The sequence below is a fragment of the Tasmannia lanceolata genome, unplaced genomic scaffold (genome assembly GCF_043159265.1).
Source record: "Tasmannia lanceolata isolate RefF3 unplaced genomic scaffold, GAP_Taslan_0.1 ptg000007l, whole genome shotgun sequence".
In the NCBI taxonomy this organism is placed as follows: Eukaryota; Viridiplantae; Streptophyta; class Magnoliopsida; order Canellales; family Winteraceae; genus Tasmannia; species Tasmannia lanceolata.
The window spans coordinates 10,803,466-10,825,824 of record NW_027518684.1 but is presented as its reverse complement, the minus strand read 5'-3'; the positions used below and the strand labels follow the sequence as shown (position 1 = coordinate 10,825,824).

General features: G+C 36.5%; 1 protein-coding gene across 1 annotated transcript; it reads left to right on the top strand.

Annotated features, from left to right (window-relative positions):
- Positions 1–602: 602 nt before the first annotated feature.
- LOC143881858 (Iron-sulfur cluster biosynthesis family protein) lies at positions 603–21,964 on the top strand. The gene is made up of 13 exons (XM_077385176.1): positions 603–1,141; positions 2,419–2,526; positions 2,630–2,730; positions 3,398–3,481; positions 6,957–7,026; positions 7,119–7,184; positions 9,752–9,841; positions 10,660–10,725; positions 14,510–14,652; positions 19,628–19,714; positions 19,790–19,853; positions 20,794–20,937; positions 21,536–21,964. The coding sequence occupies exons 1-13, from the start codon at positions 761–763 to the stop codon at positions 21,677–21,679; spliced, it is 1,548 nt and encodes a 515-aa protein (XP_077241291.1). The 5' UTR covers positions 603–760; the 3' UTR covers positions 21,680–21,964.
- The last annotated feature ends 395 nt before the right edge of the window (positions 21,965–22,359 follow it).

Genomic DNA, 22,359 nt, shown 5'->3' with positions numbered 1-22,359 from the left:
AATTCCTACAAAATAGGAAGATTTCTACGAAACAGGAAAAGCAGGAATTAGAAAATGACTAAAACAATTTCTAACTTGCAAAATATTAGGAAATCTTATCTGCTAACTCTTCCATGCTTCCCAATATCTTCAATACCTCAAAATGGTATAAACTTGCTAGTTTCGTGTATCTTTTCATATTTTCCATCATTCAAACTTGCTATCTTTATGGATTTGTGCTATTAAGTCATAGTGTAGATTTAGTAGAAAATATCCCATATTCTTTCGGTATTTCCCAAACTCACACTCATGACTCTTCCCACAATAGCTATCCTCAAAATATGTCAATAATTTTTGGATTGCATGGCATGGCATGGCATGTCATGTCGTGAGCATTTTTTTTCCTTGAGATTTTATACTGCGGCATGTAGGTCTTAGTATTTGTAGAAATTTAATGGGGCCCATATTATTCGACGATCCAAACCATTCATTTGTCGGGGCCCAGTTTAAATAAGCAAAAATCATCTCCGATGATCTCACATTCTCCGTGCTACGTGGAGGTTTCCGTAACTCTACAATATAGGCGGGCCCCCATGTAAAAACTCTACCATTTGGACTTATCTCATTCTCGAATCGTGGATAAGCTGTACTCGATCTCAGGAGAGGTGAAGTAGAGAGAGGGAGAGCGAAAATCTGAAGTTCTTAGCCGCCTTCATATCTCGATAGAAAAATCTCCTAAAAACCCTTCTCCCCCATGTCAAAACCCTAGAAATTAATCTTCATGGCTTCGATCGCCACCTGCTTGGCTGTGTCAGCAAAATGCCGCCATTTCTCTCTAAAACCATCCTTCAAACCTTCGCATTTCCATTCCCCAATCTTCCAAACTCCAATTTTCCTCCGAAATTTGGGTCAATCTCAAAATTCTAGGGTTTCTTTTCCAATTATCAGAGCAGGAATCGAAATTCCCTCGGGAATTAAGCCAGGAAGAAGCGTTGAAACAGATAAATTGCCGTCGAATGTTCGCGATCGAGCGATGGAGGCCGTTGATTCTTTCGGAGGTAGGGTTACGATCGGAGATGTAGCAAGTAGGGGAGGACTGAAGTTGAATGAGGCCGAGAGAGCTTTACAGGCTCTCGCTACAGATACTGGCGGATTCTTGGAGGTAGATTTTTCCTGAGCTTTGGTTTGGACTTTGGAGACTATTTTAGGGTTTTCTGTACTTTTTGTCATACTTGATGAAGTTAACAAACTTATGCATTCTTGAATTCTGATTATTATTCGTTGAAAATATTAGAATTCTCAAAGTTTCTATCTGTTTGGAGACTATTTTAGGGTTTTCTCTGATGCCGTAATTGCAGCTGTTTTTCTGTCCCACACTCTCCCACTTGATGAAGTTAACAAACTTATGCATTCTTGAATTCTGATTATGATTTGTTGAGTTATGAATTTTGTCAATACCTTATTATACGGAAAATATTAGATTTCTCAATGCTTCTCTTTGTTTGGAGATTATTCTAGGGTTTTCTGTGATACCATAATTGTAGCTGATTTTTTTTGTTTTACTTGATTAAGTTAACGAACTTATGCATTCTTGAATTCTGATTATCATTTGTTGAGTTACACCAAACTAAATAAATGCTTCTTACTTGTTTCTCTGAAACATTTCCGGGAAACTATTGTTGGAGTTCCCAACACCAAGCCGAGGCACTCTGCATAGTGTATGATGAGTTTAAGCATCCTTTAGGGCCTCATTGGGTTTGCAATAAATATATCTGTATTGTCGCTACTTTATATTCTGTAGACCCAAATTATCATAGATTGCATGAAAACTGTTACATAAATGATTCGCGTAAAAAGAAAAAAAAAAAACTGTCACATGAATGAATTTGTTTTGCATTCTTGCTCCAAGAAAATAATTACCCAACAAAAAATAATTATTATGCATCCAATCCGGCCTTATGACATGTATGCATGGGGTAGAAGTCTCAGCACCAATAGCTACTTGATGCAAGACGACAGAACTATCACTCAGTACAGAGCACAGAGACCCATTGCTATGTACCAATGCTCTTATGAACCTAACCTCATAGTATGTTGTCGGCTTCCAAACCAGTTAGTGCAATATTCGTCTACACTTATAGTGATTGGGATTTGCTTTTCAATACTTTCGATCAGGTTTCCAAACACATTTGTGTCTCCTTGGCCAGGTTTTATCTCCTAAAAAAGTAGGAAAAAGGTCTGTGGTGTCTGGGTTGGCAGCATTCTCTTCGATTGTTTTTTTTTGCCCAAGCACCTATAATTATGTGACAGTACCTGAAAGTCTGAATTGTTCGTGTAGAACTTCCAAACATGCACAAAATTTTGCAATTGTAATATTTTATTTGCTCTTTGAAGTTCTTGATTTCGTGAATGCAATCTTTTTCAAGATGGTGTTGACAGGTTTCGGATGAAGGAGATGTGCTTTATGTTTTTCCTAAGGATTATCGTTCAAAGCTTGCAACCAAATCTTTTAGGATGAAAATTGAACCTTTACTTGAAAAATCTAAGGTATTAATTGTCCTCTATGGAGGGTATGGAATGTTTTTTTTAAATGGTATGGATGGTATGGAATGTTGAACCTTGTTTTCTACTGATCAACTCATTGTCATAGGCTGCAGGTGAGTATTTAATCAGGGTTTCCTTTGGGACGGCACTAATAGTTTCGATTGTTCTCGTTTACACCACAATTATTGCTCTCGTTTCAAGTAGAAGGTACTCCATGTCCACTTTGTACCTCATTTTCTTGCACTTACCTGTTTTATTCTGTGTAAGCAGTCTACAATGCTGATTTTTATCTACTCCTGGTATTCCAAATGTTTTAAAGATTTGGTGCATTGACCTTCAAATTTCTCAGATAAATGCAAGTTGGAAAAAATCGTATTGCCTCATCCCCACCTATTAAAACACTTTATTTGTCACATGTCAATTCTTTAATTTTTAATTTATTAATTTATGTCATATTGCATCTTTAATAGTGTTTTTCTTTTTTAACAGTAAGAAAATAACAATATTTCTGCTGGTTTTAATGGCACTTTTGGGAAAAGAAAATGTGGATCTTTTTCTTATTTAAACAATTCCTTATTTTAGTTTGATTGGAACAAGTGTTTCATGTTTACATATATGCACGTTTTTCATATTTTTCTAGATCTTCACTAACCAATACAAAACTTGAATGATTCCAACAATTCATTGCATTAACATACGCAGTAGGAGTGTAGTGATTTAATTCGATTCCTGAATTCTTGAAGTAAGGTATTCTGGTTTTAGTTGCATGAGTTTCTCTTTCTCGTAAATTGTCATGTTACTCTGGTTTTGACCCTTTTTTGTACAGGAAATATTGACCTAGAACTGACTGTGCTTTATCTTTTGTTGCTACCAGTGATGAAGACAACCGTGGAAGACGCGGTGGAAGATCATATGACTCGGGTTTCACTTTTTTCTTTCGTCCGTCTGATTTGTTTTGGTAATATTCTTTAGATCTGTTAGATTTATCTGTTGAATTCTTTTCATTGTTTGACAGACTCTTCTTCAATACCACCTCTTTGAAAAAGAAAGATATGTGATATGCATATACTTGTGTGATGCATTTATCTTGAAGATGATGGTGGTTATTAGCTCTTGTTTGTTGTTATCATTAGTGAGATCTGTTTGATCGCCAGTCCACCTTGCTTCATGTAATTGTTTGATTGAATTGTGCCTGAGGTTTATATTTTCCCAATGGGTCCAAAAAACTACCATGAGGCACTTTTTGGCTCATACTGATGAATTAGGTTATAAGCTCATCTTTTTTGGATTCAAAACTGTATTCTTTGATATGAAAATTTATTCTTTCCCTTATTATTTCTTTCTCAGTTTCTATTGCTTTACGGCTTTACCATGTAGTGTTTTTACTTTAATGGGTAAGCAATTCCCCTACCTCAATATTTTGCACGCGGGTTCGCCAATTTTGATTAAGCTGAGCTGTCCGCGTTGGTTGTCTGGGAAAATGAAGTTAAAACGCAAATATATCCTTCATAAACCAGTAGGAGACTTTCTTTGGGACTACATATATAAATGTGTATCCTATAATTACAAATATGGATTGTGCTAAAGAAACGGTTCATGAACGTGTTTATTTTTGCTTGTCCTCTGCATTTTCCAAAACTTCATGCTTCCTATTCTTCTCATATGCAAACCCATTCTTCAATGTTGTCAGTTCCTCCCCTACTCTCTTAATGACTCTCCCCCTTCAGCCTACTCTTTGTATGGCACATTGCACTCGGGCACTTCCTATTAACAGAAAGCAGCTGAAAAAGACTGGAAAGCCGAGTGAGATCAAAGAAACTAGCGGATTGATAATTAAATATTTATAAATAGGTGCAAATTCTGACATCACCACGGCCCATTTCATTCTCTCGCTCTGCTCGTGGTGCGTCTAGCTCGTGGAGTGCCCTACTGTCAATAATTACTCCTACGGTCCTATGGATTTTGTTAATGAGGGGGTTCACTAACAATTTTATTCTCGCACGTCCTCTCCATTTTCCAAGTCTTATTTGATTCTTCTAATTCTTCTCATATTTTAAGCCGCTTGTCCATCATGTCACAAAAAAAAAAAAATGAAAAATAAAAGAAACAAAGGAAAAACTCCATTGGATTTTTTATCTGAATCTTGGTTTCTAAAACAAAATGTCTTCCTCCAATCAAGGGGTTTCTGTATCCATCCGAGCAACTATTTGCTATGCAAATATTGTGCAGGAACCTTTGCTTGTAATCGAATGCTAGTTGATCTTATATATGCTTTCTTCTAGCATGGGATCCTGAATTGGTTGCTGTTAAATACTGCTTTGATTCACATCAATCGTTCCCACTGATTTCTTAAGGCTTAATTCGGGAACCTTCGCTTGTAATCGAATGCTAGTTGATCTTATATATGCTTTCATCTAGCATGGGATGCTGAATTGATTGCTGTTAAATACTGCTGATTCATGCCTTACATCAACCCTTCCCTCTGATTTATTATGGTTTTAGTCGTGTCAATTTTGATATTGTGTGGGGTCATACTGTCAACCCTTCCCTCTGATTTATTAAGGTTTTAGTCGTGTCAATTTTGATATTTTGTGGGGTCATACAGTCAAAGCTTGAAGCTATCTTCTATGGTCAATCCAAAAGTCATTTGTTGCACTATGCAACACGCTGAATAAATATGTGGATTCCATACCATTAAACAAATGTCAAGCCCATAGCTATGAAAATTTGTTGCTCTATGCAACACGCTTAATAAATATGTGGAGTCCATACCATTAAAAAAATGTGAAGTCCATAGCTATGAAACCTCGATCCTTCACTTTTGGATTTCATCTTGTTCAAGATATTTGTTAGATGACTAATCTTTCATATATAGATGAAAGAAAGATGACCTTTCGGGCATCATACGTCATTTTTTTTCTTTTTATATTCCTCATCTTTGGAAATGAAAATACTAAAAATCCAAACCTATAAATGCTTTATATTCTTTATATATATATATTCCTCATCATAAAGGAAATGTGTGTCCTATACTTGAGAGAGAGGTCTCTAAAAAAGGATGTCTTGATTTGTTGAATGAGAGAGATATGTATGCCTTTCAAAATTCAAACTGCATTTGGTTTAAACTATTTTAACATTTTCTTAAAGGATACTTAACCGTATCCCACACATACATTACGGATCCTTGCTGTATCCACTATCCCTAGCCTAGGCTTTTGGAATTTTGAGGATCCCCGTACAAGATCTGCTCAATATCTGAGACCCATACACGTATCCATGTAACATAGGACCATAGTAACCATTCAGAAAAAAAATAAAAAAACATAGGTCCATAGCGAGCCTTTTATTTGGTAGACCAGTCTAATCTGTCATAGTAAAAGAAGAGACCTTGTCCCCATGTAAGCATATATAATGACTGTCTCTATTCATAGTTCAATTCATCAAACAGCCATGTCGAAGGCTTATGAACCACTCCATAGGATTTGATTTTCATTGAGAGGGAAAGAAAATCAATTTTACAAATCACTTGAAAATTTATTTTAGAAGTACTGCAGCAGTATGGTATCCCATATTTTATTGATCCTTCTGTAACAGGCATCCAATCCTGGGGTTCCAATCCCTACTGTAAGATTGACTCTCTAAGGTTGAGATCTTGCTGGAAACCACATACTTATGCCTAGGGGTGGCAATGGTTCGGTTTCGGTTCGGTTTGACCCCCAAACCGAACCAAACCGAAATTTGAATCGGTTTGGTTTTACCAAACCAAAACCGAACCAAAACTGAATTTTCGGTTCGGTTTTGGTTCGGTTCCGCCAATTTTGCCACCCTTTACTCATAATAATTGCAAATATTCGGTTTCGGTTTGGTTTGATACCCAAACCAAACCAAACCGAAATTTGAATCGGTTTGGTTAAACCAAAGTACCAAACCGAAACCGAATTTTCGGTTCGGTTTCGGCTCGGTTCCGGTTCGGTTCGGCCAATTTTGCCACCCCTACTAGTTATGCCCCATGGTTTTAAATTTCGGTTTCGGCTAAAATTTCGGACTTATCCGAAACCGAAATTTCAGCCAAAATCCTGAAATTTCGGGTGAAATTCAGTACAAGCAAATGAAACGACGGATTTTTGGGTCGAAGAAATTTTGGTGATTTCGATCGAAATTCTGTAAAAGAATAAAATATTAATATTTTAAACCAAATTTCGCCGAAATTGCCGAAATTTCCGAAATTTCAACCATTTCGGTTTCGGTCGAAATTTAAAACCATGCTTATGCCGATCAATTAGTAACTTGGTGTGCAGGATATGGAGATCCTTGAAATTCCTAGTCTTATGCATTTCCAGAGTTCATATGCATTTAATGCCAAAGATTTTGACTTGCTGAAGAGAATTATAAGTTACTTATTGTTCTGTATCATACGGTATTGTCTTTTGCAGGTACTGGGATCCATACTACTACAGAAGGCAGCAGATAAGAAAAGATGATGGAATGAACTTTGTTGAATCTGTAAAGCTTGACTCATTTGTTTTCTTTTTCTTTAACATGTGTTTTTCTGCTTCTGACGTGCAATGACCTATACGTATGATTATCACTTGCAGGTTTTCTCATTTGTTTTTGGTGATGGAGATCCGAATCAAGGAATTGAAGAAGAGAGATGGAAGTTGGTAATATTTGAGCACTGAGTTTAGTGGTCCGTTGCTTACAATGCATATGCTTTGTCTTGGTTGTAGCTGTTGTACTTGCTTTAGCCTACAATTTTCTTCTCCCATTTTTGAAGTACATAATTTCTATGTTTACAGCTTCCTGTAAACATGAATTAGCCTATTTTTTACATTGCAAGTATATGCAAAGACTTAAAGCTACTTGTTGCATTTTAGATGATCTTAAGAACTCACCAATTTTTTTTTTTTTTTGCAAATCCTATTGTGCTTATTTTGCTGTTTGTATTGCTCTTCAAACTATAATGAAAATATACTTGTTTTTATAAAATGGACATGTACTACTTTTTTCTTGACATTCTATGTCGTTCCCATATGTCTGTTAAGAATTACTTTCACAGGTCAAGTGACCAAAATCCTCGTACACATTTTTTTTTTTTGAATAGCAGCAAATTTAATTAAAACAAAACGAAGAGAGAGAGAACGAGATGGTCGATACAGGAAAAATAAGAAAAAGTGAAGAGCTCAATATAAAGAAACAAACAGCTACTGTCCCAATAAGGACAGCAAGAGACAAACAAAGATCGATGTCACGGGGCGAGGAAGTCGAACAACTCCATGCCCTCCTTCGATACCCCATCTCTAGCAAGCCTATCGGAGGCTCCATTAGCAGACCTTCTGACGTGCTGATAGGTTACATTCGAATCTCTGATAGGTTACATTCGAATCTCCTACCATATCTTGTATCTCGTCAAAGTATTGTGCGAATCTCCACGGGTATGCATGGGAGAGCCCCAAAGCCACCAGATCATGTTGAGAGAATCCCCTTCCACCACGACTTTATCCGAAGCTTCTGTATCCAGTAACTTTATGCTTTGATGGACTGCTCGTACCTCTGCTTTGCTGGAGTCTGTGACCCCTATGGGACCTACGACAGCCCATTTCACAAATTTAACAGATACAATGTTTCCTAGTGGACTAGTGGTTCTTCTTTTATGCCATTTTCTAAGTATGAGGAGAGGGGACATTCATTTTAGGAAGAATCATAGTCACTTTAACAATTTAAGCTACGCAAACTATCTAACGGAACAAATATTCAAGTTTTATTTTCTAAGCTTCATGGTTCCTCATTCATGCCATTTTTATGTAAAGGAGTAGTTCCAACTCATTTGCTTTATCAATAGTTTAGTGCAAATTTCCATGCAAGGTTTTCAATTTCGATTTCGGTCACCACGGAAACGAAAACGTTTCGGTTACGGTTGGAAATTTCAGTGGAAATCTTGTCAAGTCTCGGAAATGTATAAAATGTAAATGACAGAATTTGAAGATTAAACTTAAGGAAATGCTAGAGTAAACACAAATTCACACTTAGAAACCCTCCCACAAGCAAGACATCCATTCTTAATGGTTTAATAACATACCACTTTTCACATGTAATTCAAATAAATATGTACACATAGTACATAGTACATACACCACATTTCGCATGCAATTCATATAAATATAATTATGTAACTAGGTGGAAATTTAAAACCGTTCCAAGTAGCATCTCACAAGATCGGAGTTGGACCTAAAGTGTAGTTATGTAGATTAGAATAATTGTATTTCATCAACCAAAACATGGTTTTAGATTTTTCTTATATACAGAAAAGAATAATCTCTAAATCACCATAACATGTCATATTTTGCTGATGTCGTGTTTCACGATAACTAAACATTTAAATGTTGACTGTTACTTTGTAACAAAGGAAGTGGCTAAAGGACTTTGAATACCCCTTCCATTAGAAGCAAGAGCACTTAGTAGATGTACACTAAGGCTATATTTGTCATTCTTCAGCTTTTCAGTAGCAAGATAGGAATGGTGGGTTAACATTCTCGAGCTTGAAGATAGCACTGAATATATGCTTTCTGATGCCTCGTGGTTATGTTTTAATGTTTTATGCATTTTTATTTTAGTAATAGGAAATCCTTTAGAAATCTTGGGGCATTTTATGTCAGATTCTGCTGTATAAATTGTAGATAACAATTCTTTATTAAGTGAAAATTAATTCGTTCATTATTACCCAAACCTAGTTTCAGAACTATACAAACATTGAATGCCAATGTATTTCCTTCGTGAGGAGAAATACTCTAGACATGATATTGGAATTGAGTTATTCCTAGATATGGCATGCCAATACTCAGATTGTTGGAGGACCAGAATTACAATGGTTCATGATTTTCTGCCTTTTTCTGTTAATGGCGCGCGCGCACACACTGTGCCATAGCTTGACAATATTAGCGTTTTTCTTGACAATAGTCCCTTTTCCTTTTTCCATAGAAGGTTGAAACCAAAAAATGTTTTCACTAAGCTATTACAATCTATTAAGAGCATTTTTAATATTTCATTACTTTGCATTGGTTGATGGAACATTTGTTATGGATTGGTCTGTGTGATCTTTAGTTATAAAATATATATCATGGACTTTTATCCCACTCATTGGCTCCTTTATTTTGATTTAGTTATCTTGAATCCTTTCTTAGTTTCCTTGATACTGGATAATTTACTTTTAACCTGTAAATTGTCTTGGCAGATTGGACAATACATAACTTCTAATGGGGGTGTTGTCACAGCAGAAGAGCTTGCTCCTTATCTTGATATATTGCCAACTGGGGAAACCACGGTATGCGGATAATGGTGAATGGTCCTTCTTTTGAGAAAGGGGCATTGGTGTGTTGGTTTGATCCTTTTGAGATTGCCTTTTTTGAATGATGCATGGCTGCTATTTTGCACATAGGTTTTTTTTTCAAACTTATCAAGTTGGGGTTTTGTCTTCAATGGAAGGTTCATCTATCAATTGTGATCCTGAATTTGCCGGCACCTTTGTTGTTTCTCAAAAGCAAAATGCCTTAACTCATTACTTGTTATTTAGCCTGGTTCTTGTGAATTGAACTTGATCTCTCCTTTCGACTTTTTAGTTCTTGCTCCTTTGAAATCAACCCAGGCTTTCTCTTGGAAAATGTGATACCATCTGCAACATGCTTTGTAAAGTTGGTCGTCCAGATCTTCAGATCCAAATGATATTTGTGATTTTAGTAGTATCCTGATTTTTCCTTGTTTTACTTTTACCTTGCCTTGCATCTATTTAGTAGCTAATTTGCATTATATCTCTAGATCTCTTTAATTGTTCCCTACAATTTGCATTGTTGTTTACCGTTTTTATCATTTTTGATGAACTGTTTCTGTTATTGCTAAAATAAAAAATTTATTTTGCATTGTTTTTGTGGTCATTGTTCGTCGAACTTTTATCTTTTTATTTAATTGCTTTCAAATTTTGTAAATTTAGATGATGCATTTTTTTTCAAATTATTCTTTGAGGCTGCTAATAAAGTTCTAAGTATTCAGAAGTTGCTTTTGTGATCTATGTTGCTATAAGGCATTTTATGTTTCATTCACTTATTTTGTGTGTTTTGGCCTCCATCCATTTCTTAATGATTACAGGACATCGAATCATACATTTTGCCGGTGCTGTTGAGGTTTGATGGACATCCAGAAGTGGATGACGAGGTGACTTTTAGATAGACTTTTTTCAGTGTCTACGATTAAATGCCATGACATCCTTCTGTTGAAATATTTGCATTCAGTCGAACATTTAAAAAAAAAAATCTGTGTTATGTTATTTGGCTCATTGCAACTGTCATTTTGACTATGGAACCTGTTGTGGATTGCTAATTTAAAATGAAAATTGGTAAAGCGCCCTGTTTGATGACTTTAGTGTACTAAAATCATGTGAGAAGCCAATTATCATGTACTTGAACACTTTGGGTCATCTAAACCATGATCCAACCTTACAGATCAACACTAGTGAATTCCAATTCCAATTCCAATTCCAATTCTCCAAACAAATTTAGAAAATCTTTGTTCTGTAATCTTAACTATAACTTTTCCATTGGAAATTTAAAATTGATTCAAGACTCCTTACCCTAAGAATTCTGAGTTTTGGAGACCTTCCAAATTTGTAAAGTTGGAAGTCTCAAAAATTCAAAAATCTTAGGAATCTTTAAGAAGTTTACATGTTATTCCCTCTTTAATTAACAAAACTTATACTTTTGATGGCCTACCTCTTTGGAAAAGATGAAGACAAACCCTTGGATCGATGAAGATCTTCAATTTTGGTCCCTTGCTTGATATAATGATTCCTTCGCCTTTGATGTAGAGTTCAAAATAACCGAATTAGTAGATTCGGCCAAGAGTGGGTGAAGTAGACTTTGGTTTTGGGTTTAGAGGTATGGAGATTAGAAAGGGAGAGAGAAGAGATAAAGAATTCGGTCACTAGTGTTGGCCAAACCTATGAAGATGAGAGGTGAATAGGGTTGGACGAATTTGAGAGAAAGAGAATGCTTGGATTTAATTTAAGCAACCCTCTATGGACAGCCATACACGTTTGAATTGGGCATATGAATTGCGAATTAGAGAGGGTTTTGGATGGTTTGATTTGGCCCTTGTAAGTTGGGAAACAATTGGTTGCATAAGATGATGTCAAGTGTCCCCCACCAAATCTTGCAAATTGAGAAACAATTGGACAGCAAAGGGAAACGTCTAACTTGGTCTATTTGCTGGAATTTTGGAAACAAATTGGTCCAGTTAGGAGACGACAAGTGTATCTTTTAGTTATAGGCAATTCTATGAACCAATGATCATGTTTTCCTTCTAATTTGTAAAGATTCCCACAAAATCTCATAAATAACCCAAAATAATAAGAAATAGGAGGAAAATCAACTTGGGCACATTTTCCCATATTGAAAAAACGTGTGGGAGAAGAGAGAAAGAGATGAGAGAGAAAGTATGGAAAAGTTGTAATTTTTGAGATTTTGCGAGATTTCATAACCATTTTCGAATTTTTCTTCCAAATTTTTCTTCCCAAATTTTTCCTTGACATTTTGAGTCCAATATTGCCATATAAATTTCATATTTAATTATTTAGATTAATGTGAGCCATCGATCTTTAACGGCGGGTCATTTGCCCAAAAATGATTGAATTGACGGTCTGATTGATCCGGTCTATTCAATTTTTATTTAATCGACGATCCCAATAATTAAATTATATTCTTGACAGCAATTAATGTATTTAAAGTGCTTTTATTAATAATTGAATTTATATTTTCAACGGCTCACATTTATCTGCATTGATCCGAGGGTTTTTGCTCAATTAAATGATCCGATGTTTAATCTAGGTTAGGATCGACTCCGATTGATGTAATTCTAATAAAATGACCCTAAATTAATGGTAAAACTACTCAAATTAATCACAGCCCTCGATTTGGTGATTTAATAAAAAACGGGTTGGATGGAATTAGAGCTCGAACCGAGAAGTGACCCTAGCTAATTTTGTCAAGATTGTTGTTCCGTAAGGTTGGATCATGGTTTATGATTGGATGAATTTGAGAGAAAGAGAGCTAGATTAAACATTGGATCATTTAATTGAGCGAAAATCCTGCAGAAACCCTCGGATCAATGCAGATAAATGTGGGCCGTTGAAAATATAAATCCAATTATTAATAAAAGCATTTTAAAGATATTAATTGGTGTCAAGAATATAATTTAATTACTGAGATCGTCGATCCAAAAATAATTGAGTAGACCGGATCAATCAGATTTTTAATTCTATCATTTTTGGGCAAATGATTCGCCGTTAAAGATCGATGGCTCACATTAGTCTAAATAATTAAATATGGAATTTATATGGCAATATTGGACTCAAAATGTCAAGGAAAAATCAGGGAATAAGAATTTTTAAGAAAAATTCAAAAATGGTTGTGAAATCTCGCAAAATCTCAAAAATTACTACTTTCCCATACTTTCTCTCTCCTCTCTTTTTCTCTCTTCTCCCACACGTTTTTCCAACATGGGAAAACGTGCCCAAGTTGATTTTCCTCCTATTTCTTATTATTTTGGCTTATTTTATGAGATTTTGTGGGAATCTTTGCAAATTAGAAGGAAAACATGCTCATTGGTTCATAGAATTGCCTATAACTAAAAAGTACACTTATCCTCCTCCTAACTGGACCGATTTGTTTCTAAAATTCCAGCAAAGAGACAAAGTTAGACGTTTCCCTTTGCTCTCCAATTGTTTCTCAATTTGCAAGATTTGGTGGGGGGACACTTCACATCATCTTATGCAACCAATTGTTTCCCAACTTACAAGGGCCAAATGAAACCATTCAAAACCCTTTCTAATTCTCAATTCATACGTCAAATTTAGACGTGTATGGCTGTCCATAGAGGGTTGCTTAAGTTAAAAAAGAAGAACATTCTAGTTCCTTGTCTCATCCACCATTGCATAGCTTTCCAAATCTTGATCTTTTGATCACAACCTTGATTTTTTCCTATGCCTAAACTTTGCAACCCCCCTAACCAAAGCTCTATAAATACAATCCTCACCTCTCCCATAGACATAGAAAAAAGAATCCAAGCTCTCTGTTTCTCTCAAATTTCTCCAACCCTATTCTCCTCTCATCTTCATAGGTTTGGCCAACACTAGTGACTGAATCAATTAATTCGGTTATATTGAACTCTACATCTGAGGCGCTTGAATCATTATATCAAGCAAGGGACCAAAATCGAAGATCTTCATCAATCCAAGGGTTCGTCTTCAACCGGCGTCTGTGATGCTAATGAAGCCGAGGCAACGGCTCTAGTTTTCAGATTGAGATGGTATGAAAAGCACAATATGGGTCCCCTGATTGTTGAAGGCGACTTCTCTAGTACTATTGCTTGGGCAAGGAATCGGAGCTGTGGGCCATGGCGACTTTCCAACAAGATTGACGAGATTAGGGATTTGGTCCGTATCATATGCCCGCAATTAGTTCATATGAGAAGGTCCGTGAACTCTATGGCGGATGAACTGGCAAAGGCGCCGAACTGGCAAAGGCAGGCGTCGATCGCGAAGTTATGCTTTGTGGGGATGCTGTACAGACGGGAGAAAACCATTGATTTACATTGATGTTTGCCTTATGTTTGTATTTTTTACTGATATCATGGTCATGCTTTTTCTAGGGACATCTTGTCCGCTGTGTACGCTATTGCGTTGAGGGAATAAAATTATGTTACCTTTAAAAAAAAAAAAAAAAACAGAGATGTTAAGAGAAAACATTAATTCACCTTTATTGTTAAAAAAATTATTTGGGGGCATCATGATAAGTGTCAATCTATTTCTTGGAAGAGCATCTTTGGTCTCTCACCTCATCCTCTGGTTAAATAGGACAAATGCAATTGTTGCTGAGTATGGCCTGCTACTGTTCTTGATGGACTATTTTTTTTTTTAAAATCACATTAACTACTGATCATGCAGGGGAATATTCTCTATCGGTTTCCATCACTGCAACGAACGGCTTCATCTCAGAGGAGTGGAAGAAAAGAATATGTTGGAAAAAGATGGGCTGAATGGGTTGGTGGGGTTGATAAGGTTTTCAAGGAAAATAAATGGCCATTCAGGTTTGGTTTTTCATTAAGTTATTTGCTTTTAATGATTAGTAAAGAATGAGTTACCCAGCGAGGGAAATGCTTACTGAAAAGGAAAATTGAGATAACTGACCAAAGTAAATATGAAGGCCAAAGAAATAGTTTTGTACTGTAATTAGCTGTAAATCCTTTACCTTTATTTTTGACGGAGTTAAGTTGAGAATCCAGCTATCTTTTTAATTTTACTTTTTCAGCTTCTATTATTTATGCCACTACATTCTGTTCAAAATTTAAAATATATCAGAATCTTCTTGCATAAGAGTTTTCCTTTCTTTCCAATATCAAGGGCTTCACTTTTTCTTGCTTTGTGCTGGCAAATATGCTTCAAATTACTTTAGTGCTAACAACTAAACATGCTTTTAGTCTGCACTCTGTTGTCCTTGGGGTTTATTCCTTACCGTGGCTTTCATACTTCAATTTTGATCTTCCATAAGAAGATCACTCTATGATTAGTATCTTATAATTACATGATCAATATTTACTTGTCTATTTTATATTATTTGATGAGTGGAGTGAGAATTTTTTTGATGTAGCATCTGTAAGAAAAAAAAAACGCATTGCTCAGAGTCAGTTGCTTGGATAGCGTGGAAGAGGATATAGTATTATTTAGAGGAGGAAAGAGAGACTAGGCTTCTTTTTGAACAATAACATGAGGACATTCTAAGGTGGGGTGGGAGTAGGTTGAAGACAAAAATCAACGGTAACTTCTCTTCTTCAATCACGTGACAATTGCTCATAGATTAAATTGGGATCATTGTATAAAAAAAATGAGGCGAAAATCAACGGTAACTTGCTTTCTATGTTTTTTATTCAAAAAAAAACCAACCGACACCAGACAGTGGAGATGGGAGAGATTGAAGATATAGTAATGAGCTGGCTGTAAGAAGCTTTATTTTTAGTAGACACATTGTTTTGAAAATATTACAATTTAAGATTCAAATAAAATCTTTTGGATTTCAATTTTAATCCTATAATTGAATCTTAATTTGTATGAATCTTGCAATTTTTGATTAAATCTTGTGGTTCAATCATAAATCGTACAATTCATATATGATTCATGTGATTTCTCCTAATTAAATTTTATAGAAAAGAAAATGTGACTTACATTTGAAAGACCCTTTTTCCCTTATGTGATAAGAGAAGCCTTTGAAAACGCTATCCTCGTGAAAAGGAAGAAGGCAGATAAGGTGGAGTCCGAATGAATCGAACCAGTTTGAACTAGTCATGCACAATTAATGTACTTGGTATCATTACTCACATCGAAGAGGGCGACGGCTATAATGAGGACAATATCAATGTTTGAGAATTTGAGAATTTATATGAACTTGTGTCTTTTATTATTTTTATGGTTATTATCCAATATGCATGGGTTTGGATGAGGAAAAAAAAAATAGTATGTGACAAGTTTGTTAGCAAACAATTCAAATTATGATGTTTGATAACAGATCATGATAGTTTCTATTTAAGTTAGTGGGTTATGATGGAAAATGAATAATGGGTTTTTCCCTCTCTAGACCTCGCAATGGCAGGAGCCTCGTGCACTGGGGCCGCCCTTTTTTATTATTCTCCGATGTGCTTATACTTTTTAATATTTTTTCACACACACACACACACACACACACACACACACACACATATATATATATATATATATATATATATATATATATATATATATATATATATGAGAAAAATGTCTCTAGTCGGTCGACTAGAGAACCTTCTCTAGTCCGCCGACCAAAAACAGAGTGGGCCCACATTATTTCGATGATCCAAAGCATTCACTTGATAGGCCCTGACATAGATAGGGTGTGCCCAAAAAATAAGCTCCATAGGATCATCCTAACCCTTCGATTTGTGGAGGTTAAAAATGGACAGTGGAGGTTAAAAACTCAGTGAGCCCACGTTGCTTGGATGATCCAAAGCATTCATTTGATGGGCCCTGACATAGATAGGATGTGCCCAAAAAGTCATCTCCATAGGATCATCCTAACCGTTCGATTTGTGGGGGTTAAAATAGACGCGGATAAACTCCACAAATCTGTCCATTTTTAACCTCACAAATAAAAGGGTTAGGATGATCCTATGGAGCTGATTTTTTGGGCACACCCTATCTATGTCAGGGCCCTATCAAATGAATGTTTTGGATTATACAAATAATGTGGGCCCACTGTATTTTTGGTCGGCGGACGAGAGAAGGTTCTCTAGTCGACCGACTAGAGACACTCGACCGACTAGAGTCACTTTACTCTCTCTCTCTCTCTCTCTCTCTCTCATTGGCAAGGCTTGAGTAAGGTCACCCATCCTAGTACTACTCTCGCCCAAGTATGCTTAACTTCGAAGTTTTGATGGGATCCAGTGCATTTGTGCTTGAGTATCTTCCTTTGTTGAGTATAAGAAAGAGCTTTAACTGAAGGATTTATACACCTTTCACTACTATCACCCATCTTCAATATTCTAAGATTAGATAGAGATTTAATTGGCAAGTTTTTTGAGTCTTTTACTTTGTCTACCTTTAGGAATGATGAGGTGTTGGGTTTTGGATATGGATGGTCCCTTTTCGATTAGATATTACTTCTCCTTACTCATTCAAGTGTTGGCTTGTAATCCCATCTTTCCATTACCTAGGGTGCGCTAGTACCTCATTGAGTGATAGCTTTTCATGGGATAGCAAGAGTGAAAAGTATTAACACTTTCACATGTTGAAGAGGAAAGAGTTAACTATTGAACGTGTGTTTGTGCATCGAAGTAGAAGAATCAGTAGTATTCATATCTTTATTCAGTGCAAGATGGAGGCTGAGGTGTGGGATTCAATTCTTAATTGCTTTGGGTTCATAATCTCCTATCAAGTTTTACTTCAACAGTGCTTCTGTTGGCAAGACATTTTGCTTGCCTTCTCTGAACCGACTTGTAGACCGGACTCAAACTAGGTGGAGGCACGAAATTTCCTCATTGGTTTGGGACTGTTTGCTGAGAAGATTAGAGTACAGCTGTCAGTCGAGGGGAATTCATCAATTGTTTTCACATGGGATTGTAAATGAGATTACTTATTTCTGCTCATGTTTCTCTATTCCCTTTTCACACATCCCTTGTGGCATAAACGAGATCAGTGATCATCTCGCTGAGGGTGCTGTGGATAACGATTCTATGTATGTGGGGCGATCTCTGCCTCCATTGTAATTATGCTAGCGTTGCCTAATTAATAACATTTTCCCTTGCAGGTTCAGAAAAAAGACTATTGGTGTATCCTTTCTGTTTATGTAGGGTGATTTTGGTTTTGTTTCTTTCTTTTTTCTTTATTCTTTTTTCTCTTCTTCTCTTCTTTTGGGTCAACTTGGCCTCCCCTTTGTATCTTCTTTGCTGTTCTAATGTAGTTTTTGTTGTCTTAATTTTTTTTATTATGCTTACTGATCATGTCTCTCTGTCTCTCTATCTATGTATATATCTATATCAATATCTCTCTCTCTCTCTCTCTCTCTATAAATATATATATATATATATATATATATATATATATATATATATATATATATATATATTCTTGAAGCAGTGGGTCATATGGTTTGGAATATGTTTTCTTGTAAAGGGTAGTCAATTAATTTTTTTTGAACGGTAGCAAGAACTTATTAAAATAGATGAAGGGCGTCAACCTGGAAGATACAACGTACCAGAAAGATAAACAAATGAAAAGAAAAATACAACGAGAGAACCAATTCACGGTGGCAAAAAATCAAACCACACCAAGGATTGCCTATCTACTCATTCCCTTGCTAAACTGTTAGCCGATCTCCTTACATGATTGGAGGTGATAGAGGAACCCTCAATACTATCCATGATCTCGTCAAAAAACTGAGTGAACCTCCAAGGAGGAACCCTAGCCACTTTATTGTATCGAGAGTCTCCTTCTACGATCACTTGATCAAGACACTCCTTGTCAAAGCGCAAGATACCTTTATGGATGGCTCTAACCTCGGATTCACTAGCATCTACTATTCCTATTGCCCTGAGAAAGCGCAAATTACTTCCCCCCTTTGGTCTCTACGAACACCTCCTAGGCCTCCCCGACCAGGATTTCATATACTTGGGCCATCGAAATTCAATTGCAGCATCCCAGGTGGAGGGGCCTGCCAAACTTGCACAATAGAGGGCCGTTGTTCTACACTGAAGCATATTTCCTTCCAACCTTCCCATAGATCAAATGCCAAAACAAAACGGAAAAAGGGGAAGACTTTTTGCCCAAGCTATAGTCAAGGCAATAACTTTGATGAAAAGATAATAAGGGGACTTGGTTACATCATCAAAGACCCTCCCATTCCTTTCTTTCCAAAGACCCATAAGGAGGCTAGAAAACTCAAAGACCAAAGGATTTTGCTTAATTGCTTTAAAATTATTGACCCATAGGTAAGTGATTTAATTGCTTTAAAATTAATGGATTTTGCTCAATTACATCATTGCTCTTACGAAGCTTTTGGTAGTGATCCATTAACCATTCTTCAGAAAAAAAGTTTCAAATATTAAAACATGATGGTCAATTGTACCCTATCTTTGCGAGTCATCACTTCTTGTACAGACAATGTAGGACGTGGTGGCGTGGTCTGACAGTGGGGGCCCCTCCATATTTGCATCCTGCTGTTACAACCATCAAAGTTATCTTTCTACAGCGTTAGTTGCTGTTTTTTCCTTCTCAAACTGCAATTATCTGCATTCAGTTTACACAAACCATTGTCTGATCCATGGTTTTGGTTGGTAATGGATTATTTTGTTACACATCTTTGAACCTTTGATGCTTTATATGTCATCATGTTGCTGGGTACCTGAGCTAGATACTAAATAGTAGACTGCCTGGCTTTGGTGGCAGAAGCATTGATTCATTATTATTATTATTTTTTTGAAAATGAAGTGTTGATTCATTACTGTGTTTTTAAATGAGAAGTTTGTGATTTTGCAGTAACACAGGAAATTCAGAAAGAGCAATGGTTATAGGATTGGGAGGGCTTAATCTTTTTGGAGTTATCATTCTCAGTAGCATGTTGAAGTATGTTTTCTTGTTCAATCTATTTCTTTCTTATTATGTTGCCTTTCTATTAATAAATTTCATTTCTATCTGAAGGAATGTTGCAGTCACACCAGGAGGTTTCATTTCATTTGTGGCTGACATATTTCCTATACTTCAGGTATTGTCCGATGTTTCCCTTGCTATATTTAAAAACGACTAACATTTTCAATCAGTAAAAGTCCATTGATTGGATGGCTATTAATGTTTGATCAATGAGGTTTTGGACTGTGCCCCATCAACAGTGCCACTTCTTGATCGATGGGTCCTGTTTGCCTGCACATGGGCCGGACATGCAGTAGACTTCTGTAGAGCACCTTAACTATGGCACTCTTGAGAACATCAGAACACTTACCCATGCACGCACCCTAACTGTGTATTTGTGATTTTTACACCCCCTAATGCTGGTTGCATACAACCCCTCTGCCTTTTGGCCCACTCTTCTGTCTTTCATGTTGATGGTCCTGTCATACCATACCTGCTCTATCCCTCGCCACCTCATGCGGTGACTGACAAGCTGCAACCCAATGACACTACAGATGAGATTTAATGTTTTGTCTCCAGCTACGTAGATTTAAGACATGATCTTCTCTTATTCACTTGTGCTGGTGGCTGAGAGGTTGACGCCTGTGTCCTGGGCTGTTCTCCTTCTCTTCTGCAGTTAGGTTAGGTTGCCATCTGGGTCTCTGTCGGGAGTGACTTCACTTTGTTTGCACTGGAGATTTCTAGGGTTTGAGGTTTTCTTTTTGGGCGTTACAGGGTTTAAGGGTGTTCTGGTGGATTTTGAAGAGATCATTTTTGGTCTTTCAGAATGGTGGAATTTGATGAGTGAGAAATTTTCCTTGTTTTTCAACCCAATTATGGTAATTTAGGATTTATTGAAACAGCGGCAGATGTGAATTGCAGAGGAGATGGTTCTGTCTCTAAAAATTGCTTATATCATTTGATGGGTTTACGTAAAAAGGATCAGATTTGCAATCCAGTTATTCTTTTGTGTGATTGTATGATGGTTCTGGCGGTTATGTTATTATAAATATAGTTAACAGGAAAAATGAATGCAGATCTATGCCGCCTCATTTTTTGCAATTCCATTATTTCGGTGGGTCCTTCTACGCGAGAAGAATGCACAAATAGAGAAAAGGAATCAGGCAAGAGAGCAGCAAGCTCGAGCACTTGAAATCCCAGATTTGTCTCTAAAACGGAAGGTAGAATCTTGAACCTAGCTGAGCTGTTACTCATTTTCAGTTTCTTTTCTATCTTTCCCAAGGGAATTGTTATTCACAATCCCTTGTTTTGGTAGAGACTGTTTCATGCATTCTTCTGAATGGTCGAAGTACCCATGTCGGATTCCGACACTTCATGGATTTGTTATGAACTTCTAGACCCCTTTCATTGATTTTTCTTTTCTTTTTACTACTAACAAAAGTTTTCAATTAGCAGAGACTTTTAGGTGTGACCTGTTAACAGTGGGAACTGGTAGATGAACAGTTTGGACTGTTGAACAGGTTGCACCCAACTTATGTGTGCAGGCACCATATAATTCCTCTTGAAACTTTACATTATGATTTATTTGCTGTATTAGCATAGAACTTCCAAGATTTCATAGAACTGTAAACAGTTATCGGATTTACCTAGGCTGACAACTCTATCCAGTCCAATTTGGACTGGAATCTTCCATGGTTTTATGTCATCTTATTCCCAACCCTTGGTCAGGTTATATTCTAGATTTTAATGTTTGTTTTCTCCACAAGTTGCATACATTTCACATGACTTTTATGGCTTATGTTTCCCCAATTTGTTCAGCTGCTGAGTGCTCGAGACATGGCCCGGCGAACGGTTATTGGGCCAGATCGGATCGTGTACAGCACCGACAAGGACTTGTCCGAGCAAGACTACGATGCCAGAGATTGGGATCAAAGATTTAGCGAGACTGAAAGGGCAGACTGAAAAAATTAGGTTCTACAGGTATAGCTCTCGCTTTGCGCCCTGGTCAATTGTTATTTATGATAGAAAAATCAATAGTTATGAGAAAAGAGAAAAGAAAAAGAGAAAAATTCTCCCCACAGGTTCAAACCCATTCGTTTTCCTCAGAGGTCTTTGTATTATAGGTTCACCCATATATATTGATTACAACATGTTGAGCAAAAAATGGTAGTGGGGATATGGATATTTGTATGTATTTGGCATTTTTAGTAATTTATGAAACGCTGATTCCCTTATCAGATTCAAACATTACTGGCGTTATTTTTTTTGCCTGTTTAGGAAAAGAGAATGATATTGAGAAACTTTAATATGGCTATTCCATCTTTGATCGAATGACTCAGATTTGGGGTGCTACAAACAAACCTAAATCTGTACATCTTACAGCCGTCTGTTAAACTCCACTGCAGCAATGTTGGTCTCCACATCTAGTTTGCTATTGGGTCGTCCATGAAAATTTGTGACACTAATATTTGATACGGGCACCATGGCTAACGTCATGTGTGACTTATTTCCTTAATGATGCAGGCGTTTTTACAGCTTCTTTTTAATATGTCTAGGTTGCTAGGATGCCAACATGAGACTGCACCCCTTGAAATGAATAATGGGGATGTTTTTCCATTGGGATAAAAATTGTTGGATAGATT

Coding starts and splice junctions, on each gene's coding strand:
- LOC143881858 (XM_077385176.1), top strand. CDS start 761: ATGGCTTCGATCGCCACCTGCTTGGCTGTGTCAGCAAAATGCCGCCAT. Junction 7,027..7,118: donor GAATGAACTTTGTTGAATCT/GTAAAGCTTGAC, acceptor TATCACTTGCAG/GTTTTCTCATTTGTTTTTGG. Junction 7,185..9,751: donor AAGAAGAGAGATGGAAGTTG/GTAATATTTGAG, acceptor TTGTCTTGGCAG/ATTGGACAATACATAACTTC.